Here is a 22,454-nt window from a genome sequence, read left to right as displayed (position 1 = left end):
AGACTCATTCTTTAGCCCAATTGTTTCACATAGATGTTATTATTTTTACTATATAATAAGTATGTATGTGTACACACACACACACACACACACACACACACACACACGTCTTAAGATCTTCCATTCATATAGGAAAACATTTAATTTGATGATCAAAAGTAATGCAATGTGAATTTAATGTTCTTTGAATAAACACAACTTTTAGTAATGACGTTATCTAAGAATTTAATTAACTGAAAGCACTGTAACTGACACAATTGGCTTAATTATACAACTGAGTGAATTTATAATTTATGAGCAAACTAGTACTTTTAAACTAGTACTGATATTATTGCTGAGAAATAATTTGTAAACTAATAAAGCATCTGTCTTTAATTTTTAAATAAACTATTCCTATTATCACATGTTAATATTAAAAGACTCATTTCCCCCCCCCCCCCAAACACTTGAATACAGGGTAGACGAATGCCCCATATGATTCAGTGAATTAGAACTGAGCTGTCCATCCATCATAGATACATGAGAAACATTTTGGTTTTGTGCTTAAGACACCTAGCTGGAAACTGGGAGATCATGAGATTTTAAGGCATAAAGCCAGCTGGATAACTTTGGGCAATTCACTCTCTTTCAGCCTAGGAAGAAGGCAACCACGAACTGCTTCTAAAAATCTTGCAAAGAAAACTGCAGGGACTAGTCCAGGCAGTCTCCAGGAGTCAAGGGTGATTTGAAGGCTCACATGCACGCAAGAACAAAAGTGTAAATTTGCTCACAGCAGGTAGCAGCACCTAACTGACCTTGTCCAACTATGAAAGATGTAAACAGGGTTGCCCTTGGCTAGTATTTGGTAGACCACAAGAAAATCCCAGGGCTATAGACAAGACCAGAAAGTTGAAAAACATTCCAGAAGAAAATGCCAAGCTACTTCTATACTATGGTCAAGAAAACAGTATGGATATGTCTGAAGAGTCACCAGAAATTGAGTTTGATTCAAGGGACACTTTATACATTATACATGCAAACTATTTTTGCTCCTATCACCTATACTTTGTTTTCAATTAGTTGCAAAGAAAGTTACCTATTCTTTATCAAGATATAAATATATTATTATAAATGCTTTATTTTAAAAACATTAGTATTAACATTTATAAAAATTTTATCTTGGTTTTTTATTGTCAAAATTATAGTTAGCATAATATCCACTAACCCAGGGGTGTCAAACTCAATTTCATTGAGGGCCGCATCAGCATTGCGGTTGCCCTCAGGGGACCAGGTGGGTATGGGCAGGGTGGGTGTGGCCTACTGGGTAGGCATGGCTAGAGTGTGTGTGGCCTACTGGGTGGGCGTGGCCAGCTCTACATCGTTCACATCAAGGGTGCCTATGGGGGCCTGGGCAGGAGTGGGACAGATCTGAGGGTCTCTGGCAGGAGGAGGGTCTCTGGCCAAGGCAGTGGGGGCCATTCCCTCAGTTTCCAGGATGGCTTTGCGGGCCACATGAAACCACTTTGCGGGCCGCATCCGGCCCCTGGGCCTTGTGTTTGACATGTCTGCACTAACCTAATAGGTATGCTCATGACAGTCTATCTTCCAGCAATTTGTATGATTAAAAGAAATCAAAACCTGTATTTGCCACATCTTTGTCAAAATGCTAATTGATTGTAGGATTTACTTTTAAAAATACTTTCTCTCAATGAAATTTGTATTTTTTACATATTCTATGTTTTTCAGTCTAAATCAATCACAGAGAAGATCCCATCATGTGGAATTTGCTCCAGTGTTCAGTTTGCGTATTGATGGACTTTTTCTTCCAGTACTAAGACAATTGATTAGAACAATTATTAATTATTTAGTATTTAAATTATTCATTTATTTATTGCTTGACTTCCATTATATACCACACAATGCTTTCAGCAACCAATTTTCAACTATATACACTCATGCTATGCATTCCATAATTCAACCCATTCATTTTAGAAGTATTTTCACTAAAATAATGAAAAATAAACTGTCTTTCTCACATTTGTATATTTCTCAGTGACATGATATAAACAGCAAGAATCTCGCCTGTGCAGTCCCTGGCTGATATAAGGCTATATACCTCCTACATTTTGTTTACTGAAAATGTATAGAATATTACAATCACAATTCTGCCAAACATTTTTGAGGCACACTCAGCAAATAATTTCCCTATAGCTTTGGCACACTTTCCTTCGACAGGGGGTAACATTATCAGGATTTTCCAATAATTAAGCTCCAATGCTATCTTCACGCACACATTAAATAAATCAGTCATTTCATAATCAATCTACACCACTACTGAATATTTCTCCTATACCTGCAACCTTATCATTTTGAACCTCGCCTATTTGATTTCATTTTCATCATTTTTTTTTCTAGAGCATTGTTTATTGCATTCATTTCATGTTGCCTCTTTATTCTCAGATAGTTCTCTAAAATACTTTCTTCAGCATTCTCTCGTACCTGTTTCATCTCAAATTATTTTATCACTTTCATTTTTTATTCCATTCAGTCTGCTAAAGGATTTGTTTAGCCCTCTTCCGAAACATTTACTTGCATCAAAATTATTCTGCATTATTCTCACTCTCAATCATTTTTGTCATCAATCCTTTTTGTCTTGACATATTATATCTTTATCTCATCTTCATTTTTTGTAATATTTATTTTCTTCTGGATTTTGCTCACCATTACAGTCTGTTTAAACAAGGAACCTTTTTCATATTTTCCATTAACATAAACTCCACATAGTTCTGTGGCAACATGAACCATAATTCAACTCTGTTTCCATCTGTTGACATGTTCCCTCTCATTACATACACTTTTCATTCATTCTGACGGTAGGTTAATCTAGCTTTTAATACTTTTTAATCTAGTAGTAATCCTACTTCCACTTTGTTTTTGTTTTATTTTTACATTTCTCTTGTCATTTTTTCCAAGAGCCACTCTTGACACTATTAAGAAATGATCTATCCAACATTCAAAATATTTTCTCTCCCTTGTTATTAGTCATTCAACCTAATGCTTTTAAATGTATATTTATCTATTTGTCGTTATTGGTCATAATCACTAATCATTGTTCACATTCATTGTTAGGTATGAATGGCACAAGCACTTTCTGGGCTGTCTCATCTTGTTTCCACTCATTCCGTTATAACATGTAACAAATGAACACTAGATTATTTTAATTCAGAATATTATACAATTCTTCTGTTCTTCCATTACTGCCATTTATTGAAATATACTGTATAACCGAACTACAGATTCTGACTTTCATACATACAACTTAGATGACACAATTCATATTTTCTGATATACATTTTATTCATAATTCATAGTTATTTTTTTATCTCCACTCCCTTGTATATATTCATCAGCTCCTCTGCCCATAAACAGACTATCTTCATTCAGATGTATTACTTTCTTCTCCTTTTTCTTAGTTTCACAGCCTTCCTTTATTAATTCATGTTCTTTTAAAATTCATGCTGGCCTTTTATTCCTCTTACAAATTGTAGTCTTCTATATGATGCAATATTACCTCTTGGTCCCAAGATATTTCTGTTGCTCATCATAACTTAGTCAATCAAGGCCTTCGCATAATACTTTACAGTTAATATAGGGAATATACAAACTAGGATACCAGCTTTAGTTGTATCAGTATCTCCTGCAAATAGGAAGGATAATATCAGGAAATTCCGGAAAATTTGGGGCAAATCTAGTATAATCACATGCATGATCCTGCTATGTTCTATGCAAATTAGGATCTCTAATCAAAACAATATTCTTGCACACTAGCTTACTGTTGACATTACTCCAAAACTAGGACATATGTGAAATATACTGACACGTGCTCAGGATACAGTAACAGAACTCAATGGGCCTTGAAGTATTTTAACTCACATTTATCTTATTTAATTTGAAGTACAGGTAGTCCTTGACTTATAATAGTTCATTTAGTGACGGTTCGAAATTACAATGGCACTGAAAAGCTGAATTATGACCAATGTCCAAGGAAATTCTCAGTCATCCAGGTCATAAGCCATCCCAAAGGTGTTTTTTCACGAGGCAACTGGACTTTGTTTTCTTTGAAGTTGTTTCGCTTCTCATCCAAGAAGCTTCTTCAACTCCTACTGGATGGTGGGGAATGGAACGATTTGTACTTCTTGCCAGCTGTCTGCAAGGAGTATAAATCCTTCCATTCTCCACCATACAGAGCTGAAGAAGCTTCTTGGATGAGAAGTGAAACGTCTTCAAAGGAAAACAAGAAAGTCCAGTTACCTCATGAAAAAACATCTTTGGGATGACTTATGACCATTTTTCACACTTACAACTGTTGCAGCATCCTCGTGATCATGTGATCAAAATTCAGATGTTTGGCAACTGGATGGTTGTAGCGTCAGAGTCGTGTGATCATCTTTTGAGACCTTCTGACAAGTAAAGTCAATGGGAAAACCACATTCACTTAACAACCCTATTACTAACTTAACACCTGCAGTGATTCAAATAACTGTGGCAAGGAAGGTCGTAAAATGGGGCAAAACTCACTTAACATATGTCTTGACTTACAACAGAAATTTTGGACTCAATTGTGGGCATAAGACGAGAACTACCTGTATTTTTAGCTTTAAGAATCCGAAATATACAACGATAGTTGCGTCTGCACTCTAAAATATACAATCTACATCCTTGAACTCAATATTCACTTATTTATCTATATATTTAACTGAATTATTTTCATCTTGAACCAAATATAATCTAGGATCATCTCCAAATGTTCTCAATCCACTCTGTTTACACATCCTAGTAAATTAATTCAACCACCCAGAGCTGCATCTTAAATAAGACCCAAAGGCAAAATTTAGAAAATTAAGAAGGTAGATAGCCAGAACTTAGTGTTTGAAAATCCATAAGTCATTTGAGAAAAAAAGGAAATTAAAATAAATCACAAATAATAGCATGACATTTTATTTAACCCTGAATTAAGCCGCTTCCTCTTTAAAAGTAAATTGAACTGTTCTAAAGTTTCTTAGGAAATTTATATTTTCCTCACTCCAAACCTCTCTGACACTATAAGGCCTAAAATGAATTTTTTGCCTTTCCTCTTGTTAATTATTTGATAAACGGATTCAATGCACAATGATGTTGTTCTTGTCATAATTCCAAGGTACACTTTCCCCATCACATGACTACTGCAATATATCTTTAAATTCCTTTCCTCTTTCTTAAGCAAGCCAACCATTTTTGCTCATCCTATTTTCAAACTTAATCCAACAGACATTTATCCCCCTGCCAAGAATAACATAAAAGGCATATTGAATAGGCTTAGACTCAAGCCCATTTCTGCCAGAGATGAGTCACACTGGGGAGAGGAGGGGTGGGGAGGTGTCAAGGGTTTCATTCCTCTAGGGATCAGATGTTAATTGGTGAGGTAGGCAGAGCTGAAGCAAAAAAAACCCACCCCAAACCCTACACATCCCCCCTCCTTTCATCACTATGTCATCAAGAACTTTTCTGACAGTTTCTTCTTTTAATATTGCAAGCTATCAATCAGCATGAAATTTAAAAAACTACTGTATGTAGCACTAAGACTGTAAATTATCCAAGTTTTGATTCTTTTTAAACATAAGCAGTATACAACAGACTAGACTATGACAGATTCAGTACATGCAAGTTGACTATATTACACTGGGCTGAACAATTAGTTCTATAACTTTCTATATGACAATATAGTTAGGTGTGTGTGTGTGTGTGTGTGTTACGGTTGGCAAAAACAAATAAAATAACAAATTAAGTTCAATAAAAATCAAAGATAATCATGTTGTTCTTGTCATAAAAGCATTAAGCATCCGCTTATCACTTATTTTTCAAATTTAATTGCAAAACTTTGTTTTAATTATTTGACAGATCTCTAATTTTAAGCGTAGTCTTAAAAATTAGTTTTCTTGTTTTTGCACTGATAAATCCAGCATGCACACATCCATATTTCAAAGTTTAAAGCATTTTAGCAAAATCGTGTTTAAATCTGTCTTTTAATTCAGATCTTGCAATATGAACAGTAGGTTTCAGTACAATGGTATACAACTGGATGTAACAAGGAGCAGCTACTGTCTGAAGGAAGGGCTGACATAATACAGGGCATTGACTCATTGCCTTCCCATCTCTTGTATCCCCAGGGCACCTACCTTACTGTATGTCACTACTGATAAGTTGTTTGAGTGACTGCTGGGGGAGAGATTTACAGAGTTTTGTGACAGTTCAGTCTGATCTTGTTCAATTTGGTCAGGAGCAGGCCCCCACGTGTTTTTGCTGATTGTGTCTAGCTCGGAACCCCCAGGGTCTTTTAAGTTGTTTTCATCTGGTTGCCTGTTCTTCTGTGGAGAGGCGAACGGGTTAAAGTTTCCTTCTACCTTACGATGTGGTTGCGTGTTGAACTCTGTTTCAAAAGATGATAGCTGCTGCGTTACTCCTAAAAGTCCTCCAACTTCCACACTAAGGATCACCCAGATGATGTCTAAGAAAAAAGATCTTGGATAAGTACATGTTATAGCTTATGTATCGCTTTATCTCATTGTTTTTCAAGTTAGCATGTTGCTTATGACTAAGCATATGTAATAAAAAGAACAAGCATAGTCTCTCTGAAGAAAACCAATCAGGACTCAATTCCCCACACACTGAAGCCATTACAAAAGACACATATTTTTTTTAACATTCCGAGACTTGAGTTATAGACTGACACCTACTGGTAAGTGTAATATTTACCCAAGCGCAGTCCTAATATACACACATTGTAACATCTATTAATATAATGTTGTTCTCCTATTTCATTTGGAACAGCAAAATCTGGGAACAAATATTATTAATTTTATATCAATAAGCAATACAAATAAAATGAGAGGTCAGTTTTACGAATTGAGCTTGCAAAAAAACACAACAGTGTGAAGTGCTCTTAACTCAGTAGTTTTCAAAATATCTTCATTTCCTTCTACATGAGTTTTCCATATTTTTCCTTCAAAGGTCAGCCTGCGCTATGTGTATTAGTAACCTCCCAAAGAAAAGCCAATTTAGTAAAAATGCTAATTTTTAATAACAGTAAACAAAAATTGCATGCTGTCATATTATTAATCTAAATATATATTTTGCAGGAAAAAAACATTCTTTATTACACTGACAGCCAGTTTGATGGAGTAAGGCAGGGGTGCCAAACTCGCAACATCATGTGACGTGTCGTGACGTATCACGACTTTTCCCCCATTGCCGGAGCTGGGCTGGGCGCAGTTTCAGCATGACGCATCCGGCCCACGGGCCAGCAGTTTGACACCTCTGGATTAAGGCATCAGAGTAAAAACAGGGAGACACTGAGTTCTTAGGCATGAAGCCAGTTGTGTGATCTTGGGCTAGTCACTTTCTCTCAGCCTTAGGAAAGTCAGGCAATGGCAAGCCAAAGTTTCTGAAAGAAACTTGTCAAAAAACTGCAGACATGTCTAGGCAGTCTCCAAGAATTAGAAACAATTCAACACACACAAAAATAATAATCTAAAAGGTGAAATATTAAGAGAGATGCCATATGGATCCAATCCCTGTTACTGAGACATTCAACATCCACAAATAATTAATTAAGACTCCAAAGCAGATCTGAATATAGTCAAGAAACTACATGTACATTTTATTTCTTTCCTTACAATTTTCAGAAACTCTGTTAGGAGTATTCATATTGCTACAGGATGAACTATTATCACAAAGTTATCTAGGACTCAACAAATAGTTGTTTTTGTTCTGCAAATTTTATGTACATAAAGGGAGGTAATATATTGTAATGGTTAAGATGTACTGCAACTTTTAGCAAACAAAGTGGTAGATTTGGGTCAAGCATACACTCTCAAGCCATCCTATTTCACAAGCTGGTATGGGAGTAGATAATGGCAAAAAAATAGGAAGATAAGGGGCATGTCCCCTTCATGGATTACTGCCTTGTCATGGCGAAGGGGTTTGCGTAATTCAATGAAGCTATGAGCTATGCCGTGCAGGGCCACCCAAGACGGACAGGTCATAGCAGAGTTCTGACAAAACGTGATCCGCTGGAGAAGGAAATGGCAACCCACTCCAGTATCTTTGCCATGAAAACCCTATGGACAGTACCAAAAGGCAAAACGATATGACTTTGGAAGATGAGCCCCTCAGATCAGAAGGTGTCCAATATGCTACTGGGGAAGAGCAGAGGGCTAGTACTAGTAGCGCTAGAAAGAATGAAGCGACTGGGCCAAAGCCGAAAGAACGCTCAGCTGTGGATGTGTCTGGTGGTGAAAGGAAAGTCCGATGCTGTAAAGATTTTTTTCTCCACAGGAACCTGGAATGTAAGATCCATGAATCAAGGAAAGCTGGACGTGGTCAAACAAGAGATGACAAGACTGAACATTGACATCTTAGGAATCAGCGAAGTAAAATGAACAGGAATGGGTGAATTTAATTCAGATGACCATCAGGTATACTACTGCGGGCAAGAATCCCTCAGAAGAAATGGAGTAACCTTCATAGTCAATAAAAGAGTAGGAAAAGCAATACTGGGATACAATTCTCAAAATGACAGAATGATCTCAGTTCAAATCCAAGGCAAACCATTCAATATCACAGTAGTCCAGGTCTATGCCCCAACCACCAATGCTGAAGAGGATGAAATTGACCAGTTCTATGAAGCCCTATAGCACCTTATAGAACTAACACTAAAAATGATGTCCTTATCATCATGGGGGATTGGAATGCTAAAGTAGGAAGCCAAAAGATAACTGGAGTAACAGGCAAGTTTGGCCTTGGAGTACAAAATGAAGCAGAGCACAGGCTGATAGAATTTTGTCAAGAGAATATGATGGTCATAGCAAACACTCTTCCAACAACCCAAGAGACGGCTCTACACATGGACATCACCAGAAGGTCAACACAGAAATCAGATTGACTATGTGCTTTGAAGCCAAAAACGGAGAAGCTCTATACAGTCAGTAAAAACAAGACCAGGAGCCGACTGTGGCTCAGACCATGAGCTTCTCGTTGCAAAGTTTAGGCTTAAACTGAAGAAAGTAGGGAAAAGCACTAGGCCACTCAGGTATGAATTAAATCATATCCCTGTTGAATATACAGTAGAGGTGACAAATAGATTTAAGGAATTAGATCTGATAGACAGAGTGCCTGAAGAACTATGGACAGAGGTTCACAACATTGTACAAGAGGTAGCAACTAAAACCATCCCAAAGAAAAAGAAATGCAAGAAAGCAAAATGGCTGTCTGAGGAAGCTTTGCAAATAGCTGAGGAAAAGAGGGAAGCAAAAGGCAAGGGAGAAAAAGAAAGATACGCCCAACTGAATGCAGAATTCCAGAGAATAGCTAGAAGAGATAAGAATGCCTTCTTAAATGAACAATGCAAAGAGAAGAAAACAATAGAATAGGGAGGACCAGAGATCTTTTCAAGAAAATTGGAGAGATGAAGGGAACATTTCATGCAAAAATGGGCATGATAAAGGACCAAAATGGCAGGGACCTAACAGAGGCAGAAGAGATTAAGAAGAGGTGGCAAAATTACACAGAAGAACAATAGAAGAACGAACTTAACATCCCTGATAACCACAATGAGGTGGTCACTGACCTTGAGCCAGACATCCTAGAATGAGAAGTGAAATGGGCCTTAGAAAAGCTGAGTAACAACAAAGCTAGTGGAGGTGACAGTATTCCAGCTGAGCTATTCAAAATCTTAAAAGACGATGCAGTAAAAGTGCTACACTCAATTTGCCAGCAAATTTGGAAAACTCAACAGTGGCCACAGGATTGGAAAAGATCAGTTTATATTCCAATTCCAAAGAAAGGCAGTGCCAAAGAATGTTGAAAACTATCGCACCATTGCACTCATTTCACATGCTAGTAAAGTTATGCTTAAAATCCTACAAGCTAGACTCTAGCAGTATGTGGATCGAGAACTACCAGAAGTACAGGCAGGATTTCGAAGAGGCAGAGGAACTAGAGATCAAATTGCCAAATACACTGGATCATGGAGAAAGCTAGAGTTCCAGAACAATATCTACTTCTGCTTCATTGACTATGCTAAAGCCTTTGATTGTGTGGATCACAACAAACTGTGGCAAGTTCTTAAAGAGATGGGAGTACCAGACCATCTTATTTGTTTCTTGAGAAATCTATATCCAGGTCAAGAAGCAACAGTGAAAATTGGACACGGAACCACTGATAGGTTCAAAATTGGGAAAGGAGTCCAGCAAGGCTGTATACTGTCGCCCTGTCTATTTAACTTATATGCAGAGCACATCATGAGAAAGGCAGGGCTAGATGAATCAAAAGTTGGAATTAAGATTGCTGGGAGAAATATCAACAACCTAAAATATGCAGATGATATCACTCTAATGGCAGAAATTGAAGAAGAACTAAAAAGCCTCTTGTTGCGGGTGAAGGAGAGTGCAAAAGTTGGCTTGAAACCTAACATTAAGAAAACCAAGATCATGGCATCTGGCCCTCTCAATTCCTGGCAAATAGATGGGGAAGAAATGGAGGTAGTAACAGATTTTATTTTCCTGGGCTCCAAGATCACTGCAGATGGGGACTGTAGCCAAGAAATTAAAAGACGCTTGCTCCTGGGGAGGAAAGCCATGGCAAATCTAGACAGCACACTAAAAAGCAGAGACATCACCCTGTCAACAAAAGTGCGTCTAGTCAAGGCTATGGTCTTCCCAGTTGCAGTGTATGGCAGTGATAGTTGGACCATAAGAAAGGCTGAACACCAAAGAATTGAGGCCTTTGAGCTATGGTGCTGGAGAAGACTCCTGCGTCCCTTGGACTGCAAGGCGATCAAACCAGTCAGTCCTAGAGGAGATCAACCCTGACTGCTCTTTAGAAGGCCAGATCCTGAAGTTGAAACTTAAATACTTTGGCCACCTAATGAGAAGGAAGGACTTACTGGAGAAGAGCCTAATGCTGGGAAAGATTGAGGGCAATAGAAGAAAGGGACAACAGAGAATGAGGTGGCTGGATGGAGTCACTGAAGCAGTAGGCATGAGCTTAAATGGACTCCAGAAGATGGTAGAGGACAGGAAGGCCTGGAGGAACGTTATTCAATAGATATTTAAAAGAAACAATGAATAAGAAATAAAGTTTTCTCCAAAACAACAGCATTTCCATGGAGGGGGGGAATACTTTTATTGTAAAGATCATATATTTTCCCTATTGTTGGAAAAGCAGTTGCCAAAAGAGAATCTGTGGATTATCTTTGAAGTAGGTATCACAATCTCTTAAAGAAAACAATATTGTGCGCAGAATACTTTTTGGTGTCGTTTTTGCCAAAAAACAAAACAGTTCGTGTAGAATGTAATTCTGTGAACAGTTCCTCTTAAATTGTTGGCCTTCAAACTGCTTTCTTCATTCATTTTAATAGGTTCTATTTATCAAATTTATATGGCCACCCATCTTATACAAGGTGACACTAGACTGCGTACAACAAACAATTAAAACATATTATAAAACCATCTGAGCTCTGTTCCTGTTACCTTCTGCACATGAAGGGGAACTGCCTGCCCTCCTTCAGGAGGAAATTCTTTTGCTCCATTCACTTAATATCCCAGCCAGTTACTTGATGACCACAACTGGGAGATGTGGGATTGCAGTTGTTGAGCGAAGTGAGTATGTGGGTGTTTTGCTTAATGATTGCTTCAATTGTAGTTGCTGCTTGTATTTTCATAGTAAAAGTAGACCATTTTAGTAGGACACAATATGTTAAAAAAGGATGCTAACTTTGACATGTCAATCTCTTACTAAGCATGACTGTAGCAAATAAGAAAGATTAGTTTGACATAAACCAGAACAGTCTTAGCAGCACTAATATTTCTTCAAACTCTGCTTATAAAAATCATAAATGAGAAAGTAGTACTTACCTCCATAATAAAGTCCTGTAGCAGTGCACATCCGCCACTGTCCTTGATACATTCCTGCAGTACTGGGACTGCACATCTGAACGCTGACATCTGTAATCTCCTGGGGTTCCAACGACTGGACCATCACCATGTTCACATGGCCGAACTGATCTCCCCCAACATACTTGAGACAAACTCCTGGTGGCCATGCTTCTGGCCCTAAGTTTAACAAATGTAGCATTAAAGCATTTGTTATTTGTTACAATCATGAAAAATATTATAAGCATCTGATTATACATTTCCCATTACGTGCATTGTTTTATTATATAATCAAGGAAAGATTAGTAACTGCCAGATAAAAGACAGATTATTTTGCACAGTTCCATTGCACCTGTCTGAAACAAAATTGATCCCCATTCTTACTATAAACTGAATAAAAACATACCATTATATTGAAAAGAATACTGCTGATACAAGAAACAAGGCTTCTTTGACATGAAAAGTGCACAACTAAAATTAATTTAATCAGTTAATTAACTAAAAGTAGCATACTGTACTTAATGTAATGGCCAGGTTTGCAAAACTTTGGGTCAACATTCTTGTTATTCAATATCCTTTTTAAGGGACGAGTTCACAAATAAAGAATACACCAATAGCATCCACTGAACTTACAATGATATCTATCTGACCCCATTCATCACCTTAAAAATATTTCTTAAACTGAAATTAAGAATAGTTTTGATAAAGCTGTAAAAATATCCATAATATATATAAACATCGGTTACAATAACATATGGTCTTCAATTTATTGATAATACAAAATAAATAGGGTAGATTTAAAAATACAGAAAAGATAGATATAGGAATCCTATATCAAGATACTAACTTTCTTAGGTTAGTAGAAAAATACATCTTCAAATAACTTATTTTGGCAATATAATTTAGGTACAAAAATAAGGCTAATTCTGAGTTATAGAAATTTCTGAGATGGAAAACAATGTGAACTTTCAGCTATGTATATTAAGTAAAATCCTACAAAATGAGCATGAAGTGTATGTACTTCGATCTATGCATGAAGCATTCAATACTGCCTGAATAATCTACACATCTACAAGGGTTTTGTTTGGGCCATTCAACCCATCTTTTGCTCAGCGCAGGAATTCAGTTTAAAGAATCAAATGAATGAACCTTTATCAAAGTACAACTTGTTTACAGTGAGATTGGCCGAGCCTCCCTTCGTGCCCACCCTACAACTCACAGTGACAACAAACCCACCATCTTGTTACACCATGTGAGCTAACTGTACAACACACCAGCCTGTTGTGATTCAGGGTCAGCCTGTGGGTTCGGCAGTTGGGTCGGACGATTCAGAGGAGGAGGGGGGTGTTGGAGAGGTTGCTGAGGGTGTTGTAGAGCTTGCTGATGAAAGCCCTCAGCCAGGCACCTCCCACCTGGTTACTACGCAGACCCAGCTGTGTGAGCCTGACAGCGTGGATGAAGATGACCCACAGCTGGCCCTGTTCAAGGACGCCCGACGCAGGAGTCAGTCAATCAGGAGTAAACAGAGGAAGGCAATGGGGCACCTCGGAAGGAGGCAGAGAGAAGCCACACCCTGAACTGTTTAAAAGGGGAATGCGTGGGAGGGCTGGTTTGCTGAAGGCAACCGTTTGAATAGCTCCTGTTTCATGGTTCGTGTCTTGTTTTTGCTCTGTTTGCTTGTGTGTCCATAAATTTGGCAGGCTTAGTTCCAGCCTCTTGCCTTCTTGTAAAGGGGTTGTCCCTGCCTTGTCTGCAGGGCCGGTAGTAGGCTGGTATAGAACACAGCCTTCCAAGTCAATCATACGTAGAGTTATTTCCCGTTCAGGAGCCTGACAGCCCATGGATAGAAGCTGTTCTTCAGCCTGAAGAATGACTCAGGGTGTGTGTCGTCCCTGAGAATTTTCCTCACTCTTCCAAGGCCACAAGCCCTGGCAATGTCATCCAGTGGTGTCAGGGGACAGCCCATAATGTCTTGTGCTGTGCTCACCACCCTCTGTAATATCTTCCTATCCGCAGCTGTTAGGCCAGCATACCAAACCACAATACAATGCAAGAGGATGCTCTCTATAGTAGACCGGTAAAAGAAGGTCATTAGTCGTTGTTCTACCCTGTTCTTCTGCAAGACCCTGAGGAAGTGGAGTCTCTGTTGGGCCTTTCTGGCCACCTGGGTTGTATTAACTTTCCAGGTAAGATCTTCACAGAGGTAGACTCCCAAGAATTTAAAGGAGAAGACTCTCCCCACACAGCCCCCCCCCAATGTAAAGTGGGACAGGTTCCTCTCTTTTCCTTCTAAAGTCTAGCACCATCTCCTTTGTCTTGCCAATGTTCAGGTGCAAGTTGTTCTCTAAACACCATAAGGATAGTTTTTGTACCTCCCTGCTGTACGCTGTTTCATATCCACCTGTAATAAGACCCACTACGGTGGTATCACCTGCGAACTTAATGATCACGGTGGATGGGTCGGATGATACACAATCGTATGTGTACAGTGAGTACAGGTAGGGGCTAAGCACGCAGCCCTGTGGCGAGCCTGTGCAAAGCTTCAGGGGGGTGGATGAAACAGACCCGACCCTCAGTGTTTGTAGCCGGTCCCTCAGAAAGTCTTTAATCCAATCGCAGATGGAGGGGGAAAATTCAAGTCAGTCAGCTTTTCAATAAGGATGCTCGGCAGAATAGTGTTGACTGTCAGATGGCAGTCCAACCTTCTCTTACAACATATTTAATGAAGAGAAACATAGTACCTCCCTAGTTTCCCAGAACCTGCTTTCCTATAAGCCTTTTTTATTTATTAAGTTTACACATAAATATCAAAAGAACAAAACTTACATAGTTTGGAGAAAATACATAGTCCTTGACTGATGACCAGTCATTTACAGTAACAACAATTTGGAGTTATGATTGCCTCAGAAAGTTAAGCACTTCTGGTTGTTGTAAAATGTCACACCATCTCCCTCCCCCCCCCCCCAATCCCATGACTGAATTTTGGACATTTGGCAACCAGTCACATTTACAACTGATTGCAGCATCCCATGGTCACGTGACCCCAATTTGCAATGATCTTTGTAAATTTCCAGCACTTTTTGCTCAAAAAGAAAACCACCCATTTAGAAGAATGGATTGGCATTTATCACCATGTGATTCATTTAACGATCATGATAAAAAATGGTTATAAAATCAGGTCCAGTCATGAGGGTTTCTCACTTTAGAAACTATAAAGTTAATGTTTTATATGAATAACATATTTTATTTAAAATTGTATATATTTTGTAATATAATTGTCTTCCACAATGTATATAATAAGCTCATAGATTCAGCAGTTCAAGTTATATCCTGTCACTGCAATATCTGTCAGCAAAGTTATTTCTCTTGCATCAGATCTAATTTTTCTCAGATAATCATATCCCTAAAGACTAGTACATCTCATCTCATTTAATCTCTTCCCAAAGTTTCATCATAGTGTTAACTCCAGGGATATTTTTTTATGTTGTGTAAGCTATTACAGCTTAATGTTTTAAAGCCGTTTGTGACTATTTTCAGAGTTTTCTCCATTATAAAGTAACAAAAAAGCAGGAAAATAAAATCCAAAACTATTAACTATATTTATTTATACTTAATTTAAGACGGGAAAAATTCTGAACCAAATATTTTTGTAATTGAAAAAAATTATAAATATCAAGGGAATGAAAGGATCAAAATAGATATTAATAGACATTAGAATGTGTGAATATTGAATCATTAGCAATCCAAGCCACATGTACAACATAACGGTATATGTTTGGGCTGATTCTCTATAGTTTCCTACTGCATTACCAAATCATGACTACTTTCAATACAGATAACAAAGAGAAACTAAGCTTCAGGAAGTCAAAATAACAGTGAGAATCAATAGTTACCATGTTAAAAGGGTTCCTCAGATTGGTAATAGTGAGTCTAAGCCAGGACTTTTCAACCAGTGGTACGGGTAGCATCTGTGGTACATTGGCACCTGACAGGTGGTACGTGACCATCCTAGAAAAGTGGTAGCAGGGGAGGGGAATGAGCTGAACCAGTGGCAGCACCGCACAAGCCTGAGCGAGAGATGGCTGGAGCTGCAGGGCTGTCAGGGCTGAGTGGAAGCGCCAGGATCAGTGCCAGGCTCCAACTGGAGCTCGGCGCTGATCCTGGCGCTTCTGAGCCCAGAATGTTGCAGCATCTCTAGGGTCTCGTGATTTACATTCAGATGCTTGGCAACTGATTCATATTTATGATGGTCCCAGGGTGAAGTGACCAAAACCTGCTGCAACCACCCAGCAGATGGGGGGAATAAAAACCAAACACCCCCCACCCCACCCCCACTGCCAATTCTCAACAGAAATGCTTACAACAATGAAAACCTCGGACAGGAGGAACAGCGCTACTGGGCAGGCAGGCAAGTGTCTTGCTCGGCTGTGGCTTGGGGGGGCACTTTTTTCAGTGCTGTTGTAACTTCAAACAGTCACTAAGCCAACTGTTGTAAGTCGAGGACTACCTATACTTCATCACTTTTTTTCCTTTTTTTTTGGTCATGAAGTTTTTGACACCTTGCTAGGCAACTGGTGGTACTCGGATGTTGCCATATCCTAAAAGTGGTACAATGGGTGAAAAGGTTGAAAAGCCCTGGTGTAAGCAATCTGAGGAAAGTGAAATGAATTCTCCACTCAATACCAGATTTACCCTAATGGAAGATCATCCTAAATTTAAGACTATTAGGAATAATGGTAAGAAAAAAACATATAATTTTCTACATCGATCTTCCACACATATAAACTCAAGGATGCAAACAATGCTAAAGATCTGCTACATAGGCGTTATTAGAATCCACACAGATGTCTTATTTCATGACATCACTATGCCAATGATGCAAGTTACATAATATAATAATGTGATGTCCCTTACTCCTCCACAGAAACCCATTTCATAAACATGGTGAATGTTAAATTTATGTATAAATTTAAGCGTGCATTTTCAAGCGTATTTTGAAGCTTGTGTGCCTTTTGAATTGTCAATATTCCTGCAGAAACATGACTTAAAATGTTATCTGTGCTACACAAAACTTCCCAACGAAGATAAAGAGCCAATAAATCAAAGCATGTTCTCCCTTTCAACAATATGAGGTCTGTTTATATCTGCCTATCTGCAAATACTGAGAGCCAATTTAGTGTAGTGCTAAGATCTCAAGCTAAAAACTGGGAGAATATGAGTTCTGGTACCATCTTAGGCAAAAAAACCAATTGGTTGACTTTGAGCTGGTCAGGAAGCAATGCCAAAATACTTTGGAAATCTTGCCAAGAAAACCACAGGAATGTAACATAGTACAGTGCAGCACAGCATAAGACAACACAACATAACATAACAATATAAATAAATCTGCAAGTATAAGATGAAACCTTCATCTTATTAGAATCCACACAGAATTATTTAGCCAATCCCTTCCCCCATCCTTTCTTTTGAGAAAAGATGGCACTAACTTAGCCATAAATACAAGTGCCCAGAAGTAGCAAGCAAAACATTATATAAAACCAACGGCCTAAAAACGTGGTGGTGAACCTATGGCAGGCGTGCCATAGGTGGCACGCAGAGCCTTCTCTGTGGGCATGCGCGCCGTCACCCCAGTCCTAGACCTTCAGCTGGGTTTTATAAAAGCTTTTCACTTTAGGCCTCCATGGCCATGTACAAAAAAAAAGTTCAATCAATCAATCAATTTCAACTTCTCGTAGGAAAAAAAAAGATCTCGCAAAGTTGGATTTGATTGAACTTTTTAGTCCCACCACAGCCACACCCACCCAATGGGCCATGCCCACCCAATGGGCCATGCCCACCCAATGGGCCACGCCCACCCAATGGGCCACGCCCACCCAGCAATACATAAGCGGGTTTTGGGTTGTAGTTTGGGCACTCGGTCTCTAAAAGGTTCGTCATCACTGGCCTAAAATATTGTATTTCTAGAAAAAAATATATAAGAAAGCTAGATCAACACAAACATAGAGAAGAGGCTTTCAGAAACCACCTGAGTTTTGTATCCTCCATGTTTTTGTAAACTGGGTATCTGGAGGGATGGATTCTCCTTCTCCTATAGTCACATCTTCTACAAAGGACATGGAGGGCACATTGATATTTGGACTTTCAAAATCATAGTATGCTCCAATGGCTGCCTGTAGATTCCTATAAAAACAAAAGAAGATTTTCAGTCACAGAATGGTAAAGAGATAAGCCCTCAACACAATACCTAAATACCCAATTTAAATTGTAGAATTGCTACTTATTTAATTATGTATGAAATTAATACCTATTTGCAAGTTGTTTTCCATGACCAAATGTATATCCTATCCTTTTTGCTCTTCTGCGTCTGCTATATAACATATCTACAATTTTGCAGATACTGAGGCTAAATAGCATGAATATCAAATGCAAGCTAACCGGCATCATGCTGTTCTAGGTTTTACATATGTACTCATATGTTTTCACAAAATGTAAAAAAAAGTCAGTTATTCTCCTAGAGCACAGTAAAATTGTGCTGGGTACAAAATTGACTGATAAAACATTTTATAAACTAAATCTAGATTTTAAATCAAAGTTAACGGGATTAGTTGTGTCTTTTTGTTTAGATTCAAAGATTATTATAAACAAATTACAGATTGCAAAACATACAAAGGCAACTGTTGTGATTTGTGAGTTTATGAATAGTTCAGAAAAACATTGAAAACAAATCATTCTAGATAAAGACTTGATTTGAATGTTTGAAGAAAACATACCTCAGTTCCTATACTTGCCACCAATCAAGGAACATTCAATGAGAGTGTACTCTTGATTAAGATATAGGCTGAATAGAGTGGCAATCTGGTATTCTGAGTAATTTTGTTAAGACTTCCTCTACATGCAGTTTGTATTTTCTAAATTTTATACTTCTTAAACAAACTGCTTTTGAAGTAAAAGCAGGTAAAATTCCATATTTAGCACTACTCTTCAAACGCCTGAGCCTGCTTTATTATTAATAATGCTTATATACATCATGCTGAATACTATTTACAATTGTAACATGCTTTATCAAAATATATGACTAAATTACATTTCTGCATTTTAGGAACCTGAAGCATAAGTTCTAACATAAATGAAATTCTTCTGTTGATTCTCTGCAACTAAAGTCACTAGAAGCAAAGTGTCTGGTAGTTAAATAGGAATAACATTATTATTAATACATACAGTTGCAAGAAAAAGTATGTGAACCCTTTGGGATTACGTGGAGTTTTGCATGAATTGGCCATAAAATGCGCTCTAAACGTCATGTAAGTCACAACAATAGAAAAACACAGTCTGCTTAAAATAATACTACACAAACATTAGCTGTTGTCATGTTTTAATTGAACATAAGATGGAAACATTCACAGTGCAGGGTGGAAAAAGTATGTGAACCCCTAGCCTAATGACTTCTCCAAGAGCTAATTGGAGCCAGGAGTGAGCCAACCTTGACTCCAATGGAGTGTGATGATATTGGATGTGTTGCTGACAGCTGTCCTGTCCTTTAAAAACACACACCTGTTTTGGGTTTACTGGTCTCAAAAACCACTGTCTGATGTGAACCATGCCTCCCAGAAAAGAGCTTTCAGAAGACCTACGATCAAGAATTGTTGACTTGCATGAAGCTGGAAAGGGTTACAAAAGTATCTCCAAAAGCCTTGATGTTCATGTGTCCATGGTAAGACAGACTGTCTACAAAAAAAAGTTTAGCACTGTTGCTACTCTCCCTAGGCGTGGTCGTCCTGTAAAAATGACTGCAAGAGCAAGGCGCATAATGCTTAATGAGGTAAAGAAAAATCCTAGTGTCAGCTAAAGACCTACAGAAATCTCTGGCACATGCTAACATTTTTGTTGACACATCTACAATAAGGAAAACATTAAACAAGAATGGAGTACATGGGAGGACACCACGGAGGAAGCCATTGCTGTCCAAAAAAAATATTGCAGCATGTTTGAAGTTTGCAAAAGAGCACCTGGATGTTCCACAGCACTACTGGCAAAATATACTGTGGACAGATGAAACCAAAATTGAGTTGTTTGGGAAAAACACACAACACTATGTGTGGAGAAAAAAAGGCACAGCACACCAACATCAAAACCTCATCCCCACTGTAAAACATGGCGGAAGGAGCATCGTGGTTTGGGGCTGCTTTGCTGCCTCAGGGCCTGGATGGATTGTTGTCATTGATGGGAAAATGAATTCCAGAGTTTATCAGGACATTTTGCAGGAAAACGTACGACCATCTGTCCGCCAACTGAAGCTCCGCAGAGGATGGGTGATGCAACAGGACAATGACCCAAAGCATACAAGTAATTCAACAAAACAATGGCTTCAACAGAACAGAATACGCCTTCTGGAGTGGCCCAGTCAGAGTCCTGACCTCAACCCGATTGAAATGCTGTGGCATGACCTTAAGAGAGCGATTCACACCAGACACCCCAAGAATATTGCTACACTGAAACAGTTTTGTGAAGAGGAGTGGTCCAAAATTACTCCAGATCGTTGTGCAGGTCTGATCTGCAATTACAGGAAACGTTTGGTTGAGGTTATTGCTGCCAAAGGAGGGTCAACCAGTTATTAAGTCCAAAGGTTCACATACTTTTTCCACCCTGCACTGTGAATGTTTCCATCTTATGTTCAATTAAACATGACAACAGCTAATGTTTGTGTAGTATTATTTTAAGCAGACTGTTTTTTTAAATTGTTGTGACTTACATGATGTTTAGAGCGCATTTTATGGCCAATTCATGCAAAACTCCACATAATCCCAATGGGTTCAGATACTTTTTCTTGCAACTGTAGACTTCAAAAATATTTTCATAAATAAATAACCATAATTATCCTTTATTTTTCCTGTTATGCCATCTATATATGTAGCCATATGATTTTTAATATTCACAAAAGTTATTTTTTTAAACCACTACTTTAGCAATAAGGGAACTGAATACTTATTAAATGTTTTAAATGTTGTACAACAGACATATAGATAATATTTATATGAAGAATAACAAGTTCCAAAAGCATGAAATGGCTGAAATCGTAGTGATATGGAATGCCACAGTCTGGAGGAATTAACTTAATATTCTTTAGAACATTCTTTCCTGGGGATAAAATTTCTAATGTGCAATATGTGCAATGTATTTATTAAGTTCATTATAAGATCAAAGGAATAAATGGTAATGTTCTTTAGCAGGACCTCATTTGGCTGACAACATAATAATCAAGCTGGTTATTCTAAAATTCACATATATAATTGTCAATGTCACAGTCATTAACAGACCTGTCCACCATGAATTTATCCATTTGTCTTTTAAAGCCATCTAATTGTAGTAATCATGTCTTGCAGTAATGAATTCTATGAATTACATGATGAATGAAGAAATGCTTTCTTTTTCTGTTCTCCTTCCAATCAAATTCCACTTATACTCCCTTGTCCTAATGTTTTGCGGGGGGGGGGGGGGAGAAATGTCTTTCTATTCACTTTCTCCATGCCATACACAATTTTATACACTTATGTATCTATTCCTTTGCCTTTTTCCAAAACAGAATCCTAAATATTCTAACTTTCTCTCATAAGGAATATATTTGAATTCCTTGGTTGTTGTAACTGCAGTCTTCTGCACTTTTTCCAGTTCCATTATGTTCCTCTTGGGGGGGGTCTTAGACGGGGAAGAATAGGATGTAGGTCAACCTCACCAAGACTGAATGGTTATGGATTGTGTGCACTAGATCAAGGAGTTGGAGGATTTCCATTTTTGGTACTGAATCAGATGGCACTACCCTGTTCAGACTTGGAGTGAAATCTGGGGGTTCTCTTGACTCATAGGTCCTGCTCAAAGAGGGGGTAGCATTTGAGGTCAGGGAGGCCTTTGCATAACTAGACACTGGGCACCTGACATGTCTGTTCCTGGACTGGAGGCCCTGCTCACTGTCATCATACCTTGGACAGTTCCCAATTGAACTACTGCAATGTACTCTCCACAGGATTACCCTTGAACACTATCTGGAAGCTCCAGTGGATCTAATATGCAGTAGTGCCGATAGTTATGAGTGATGATGCCGCTATTTCATGAGCTGTGCTGGCTCCCAGTAGGCTTCTGTGTGTGATTAAAGTATTGGTCATCACTTTTATAATGCTACACAGCAAAGGACTGGGTTACTTGAGATACTGCGTTGTCCCAAAAACATCTACCCATTCCAAGAGGGTATACTCCAGATTCCTTCTTTTAAATCATGTCATCTTATAGGACCTAAGAAGCGTGCTTTTTCTGTGGTTGCCCTATTCTCAGGAACTACCCTACCCAGGCCTCAACTCTAATCCCTTTAGAAAAGCTGTTAAGACTTGGCTGTTTCCCCAGGTATTAGTGGGGAGTTGACTGGGGTCTCCTTTTGATTGTTTTATTATAGTGCTTGGTTGCCATTTTTATATTTTGTATTATAGACTATAGATCTATAGAATACAGATTATTTAT

The 22,454-nt window shown here is 38.3% G+C and overlaps 1 protein-coding gene across 3 annotated transcripts in view; it reads right to left on the bottom strand.

Moving 5' to 3' along the window:
* Positions 1 to 22,454, bottom strand: part of ILRUN (inflammation and lipid regulator with UBA-like and NBR1-like domains) — a 57,734-nt gene that overhangs the window by 9,625 nt on the left and 25,655 nt on the right. The window contains exons 2-5 of one of the 3 annotated variants that reach the window (XM_083357784.1): positions 17,974 to 18,128; positions 11,931 to 12,128; positions 6,195 to 6,523; positions 1,831 to 3,676 (exon numbers count right to left, since the gene is read on the bottom strand). In XM_083357784.1, the coding sequence (XP_083213910.1) occupies positions 3,644 to 3,676; positions 6,195 to 6,523; positions 11,931 to 12,128; positions 17,974 to 18,128 (715 nt within the window). In that variant the 3' untranslated portion in view covers positions 1,831 to 3,643. Of the gene's footprint in view, positions 1 to 1,830; positions 3,677 to 6,028; positions 6,524 to 11,930; positions 12,129 to 17,973; positions 18,129 to 22,454 lie in introns of those variants that run through there. The other 2 variants (XM_083357783.1, XM_083357782.1) reach the window with 2 other exon arrangements.

This window comes from Vipera ursinii, assembly GCF_947247035.1.
Source record: "Vipera ursinii genome assembly, chromosome: 3".
In the NCBI taxonomy this organism is placed as follows: Eukaryota; Metazoa; Chordata; class Lepidosauria; order Squamata; family Viperidae; genus Vipera; species Vipera ursinii.
This window is presented reverse-complemented; position numbering and strand designations above follow the sequence as displayed.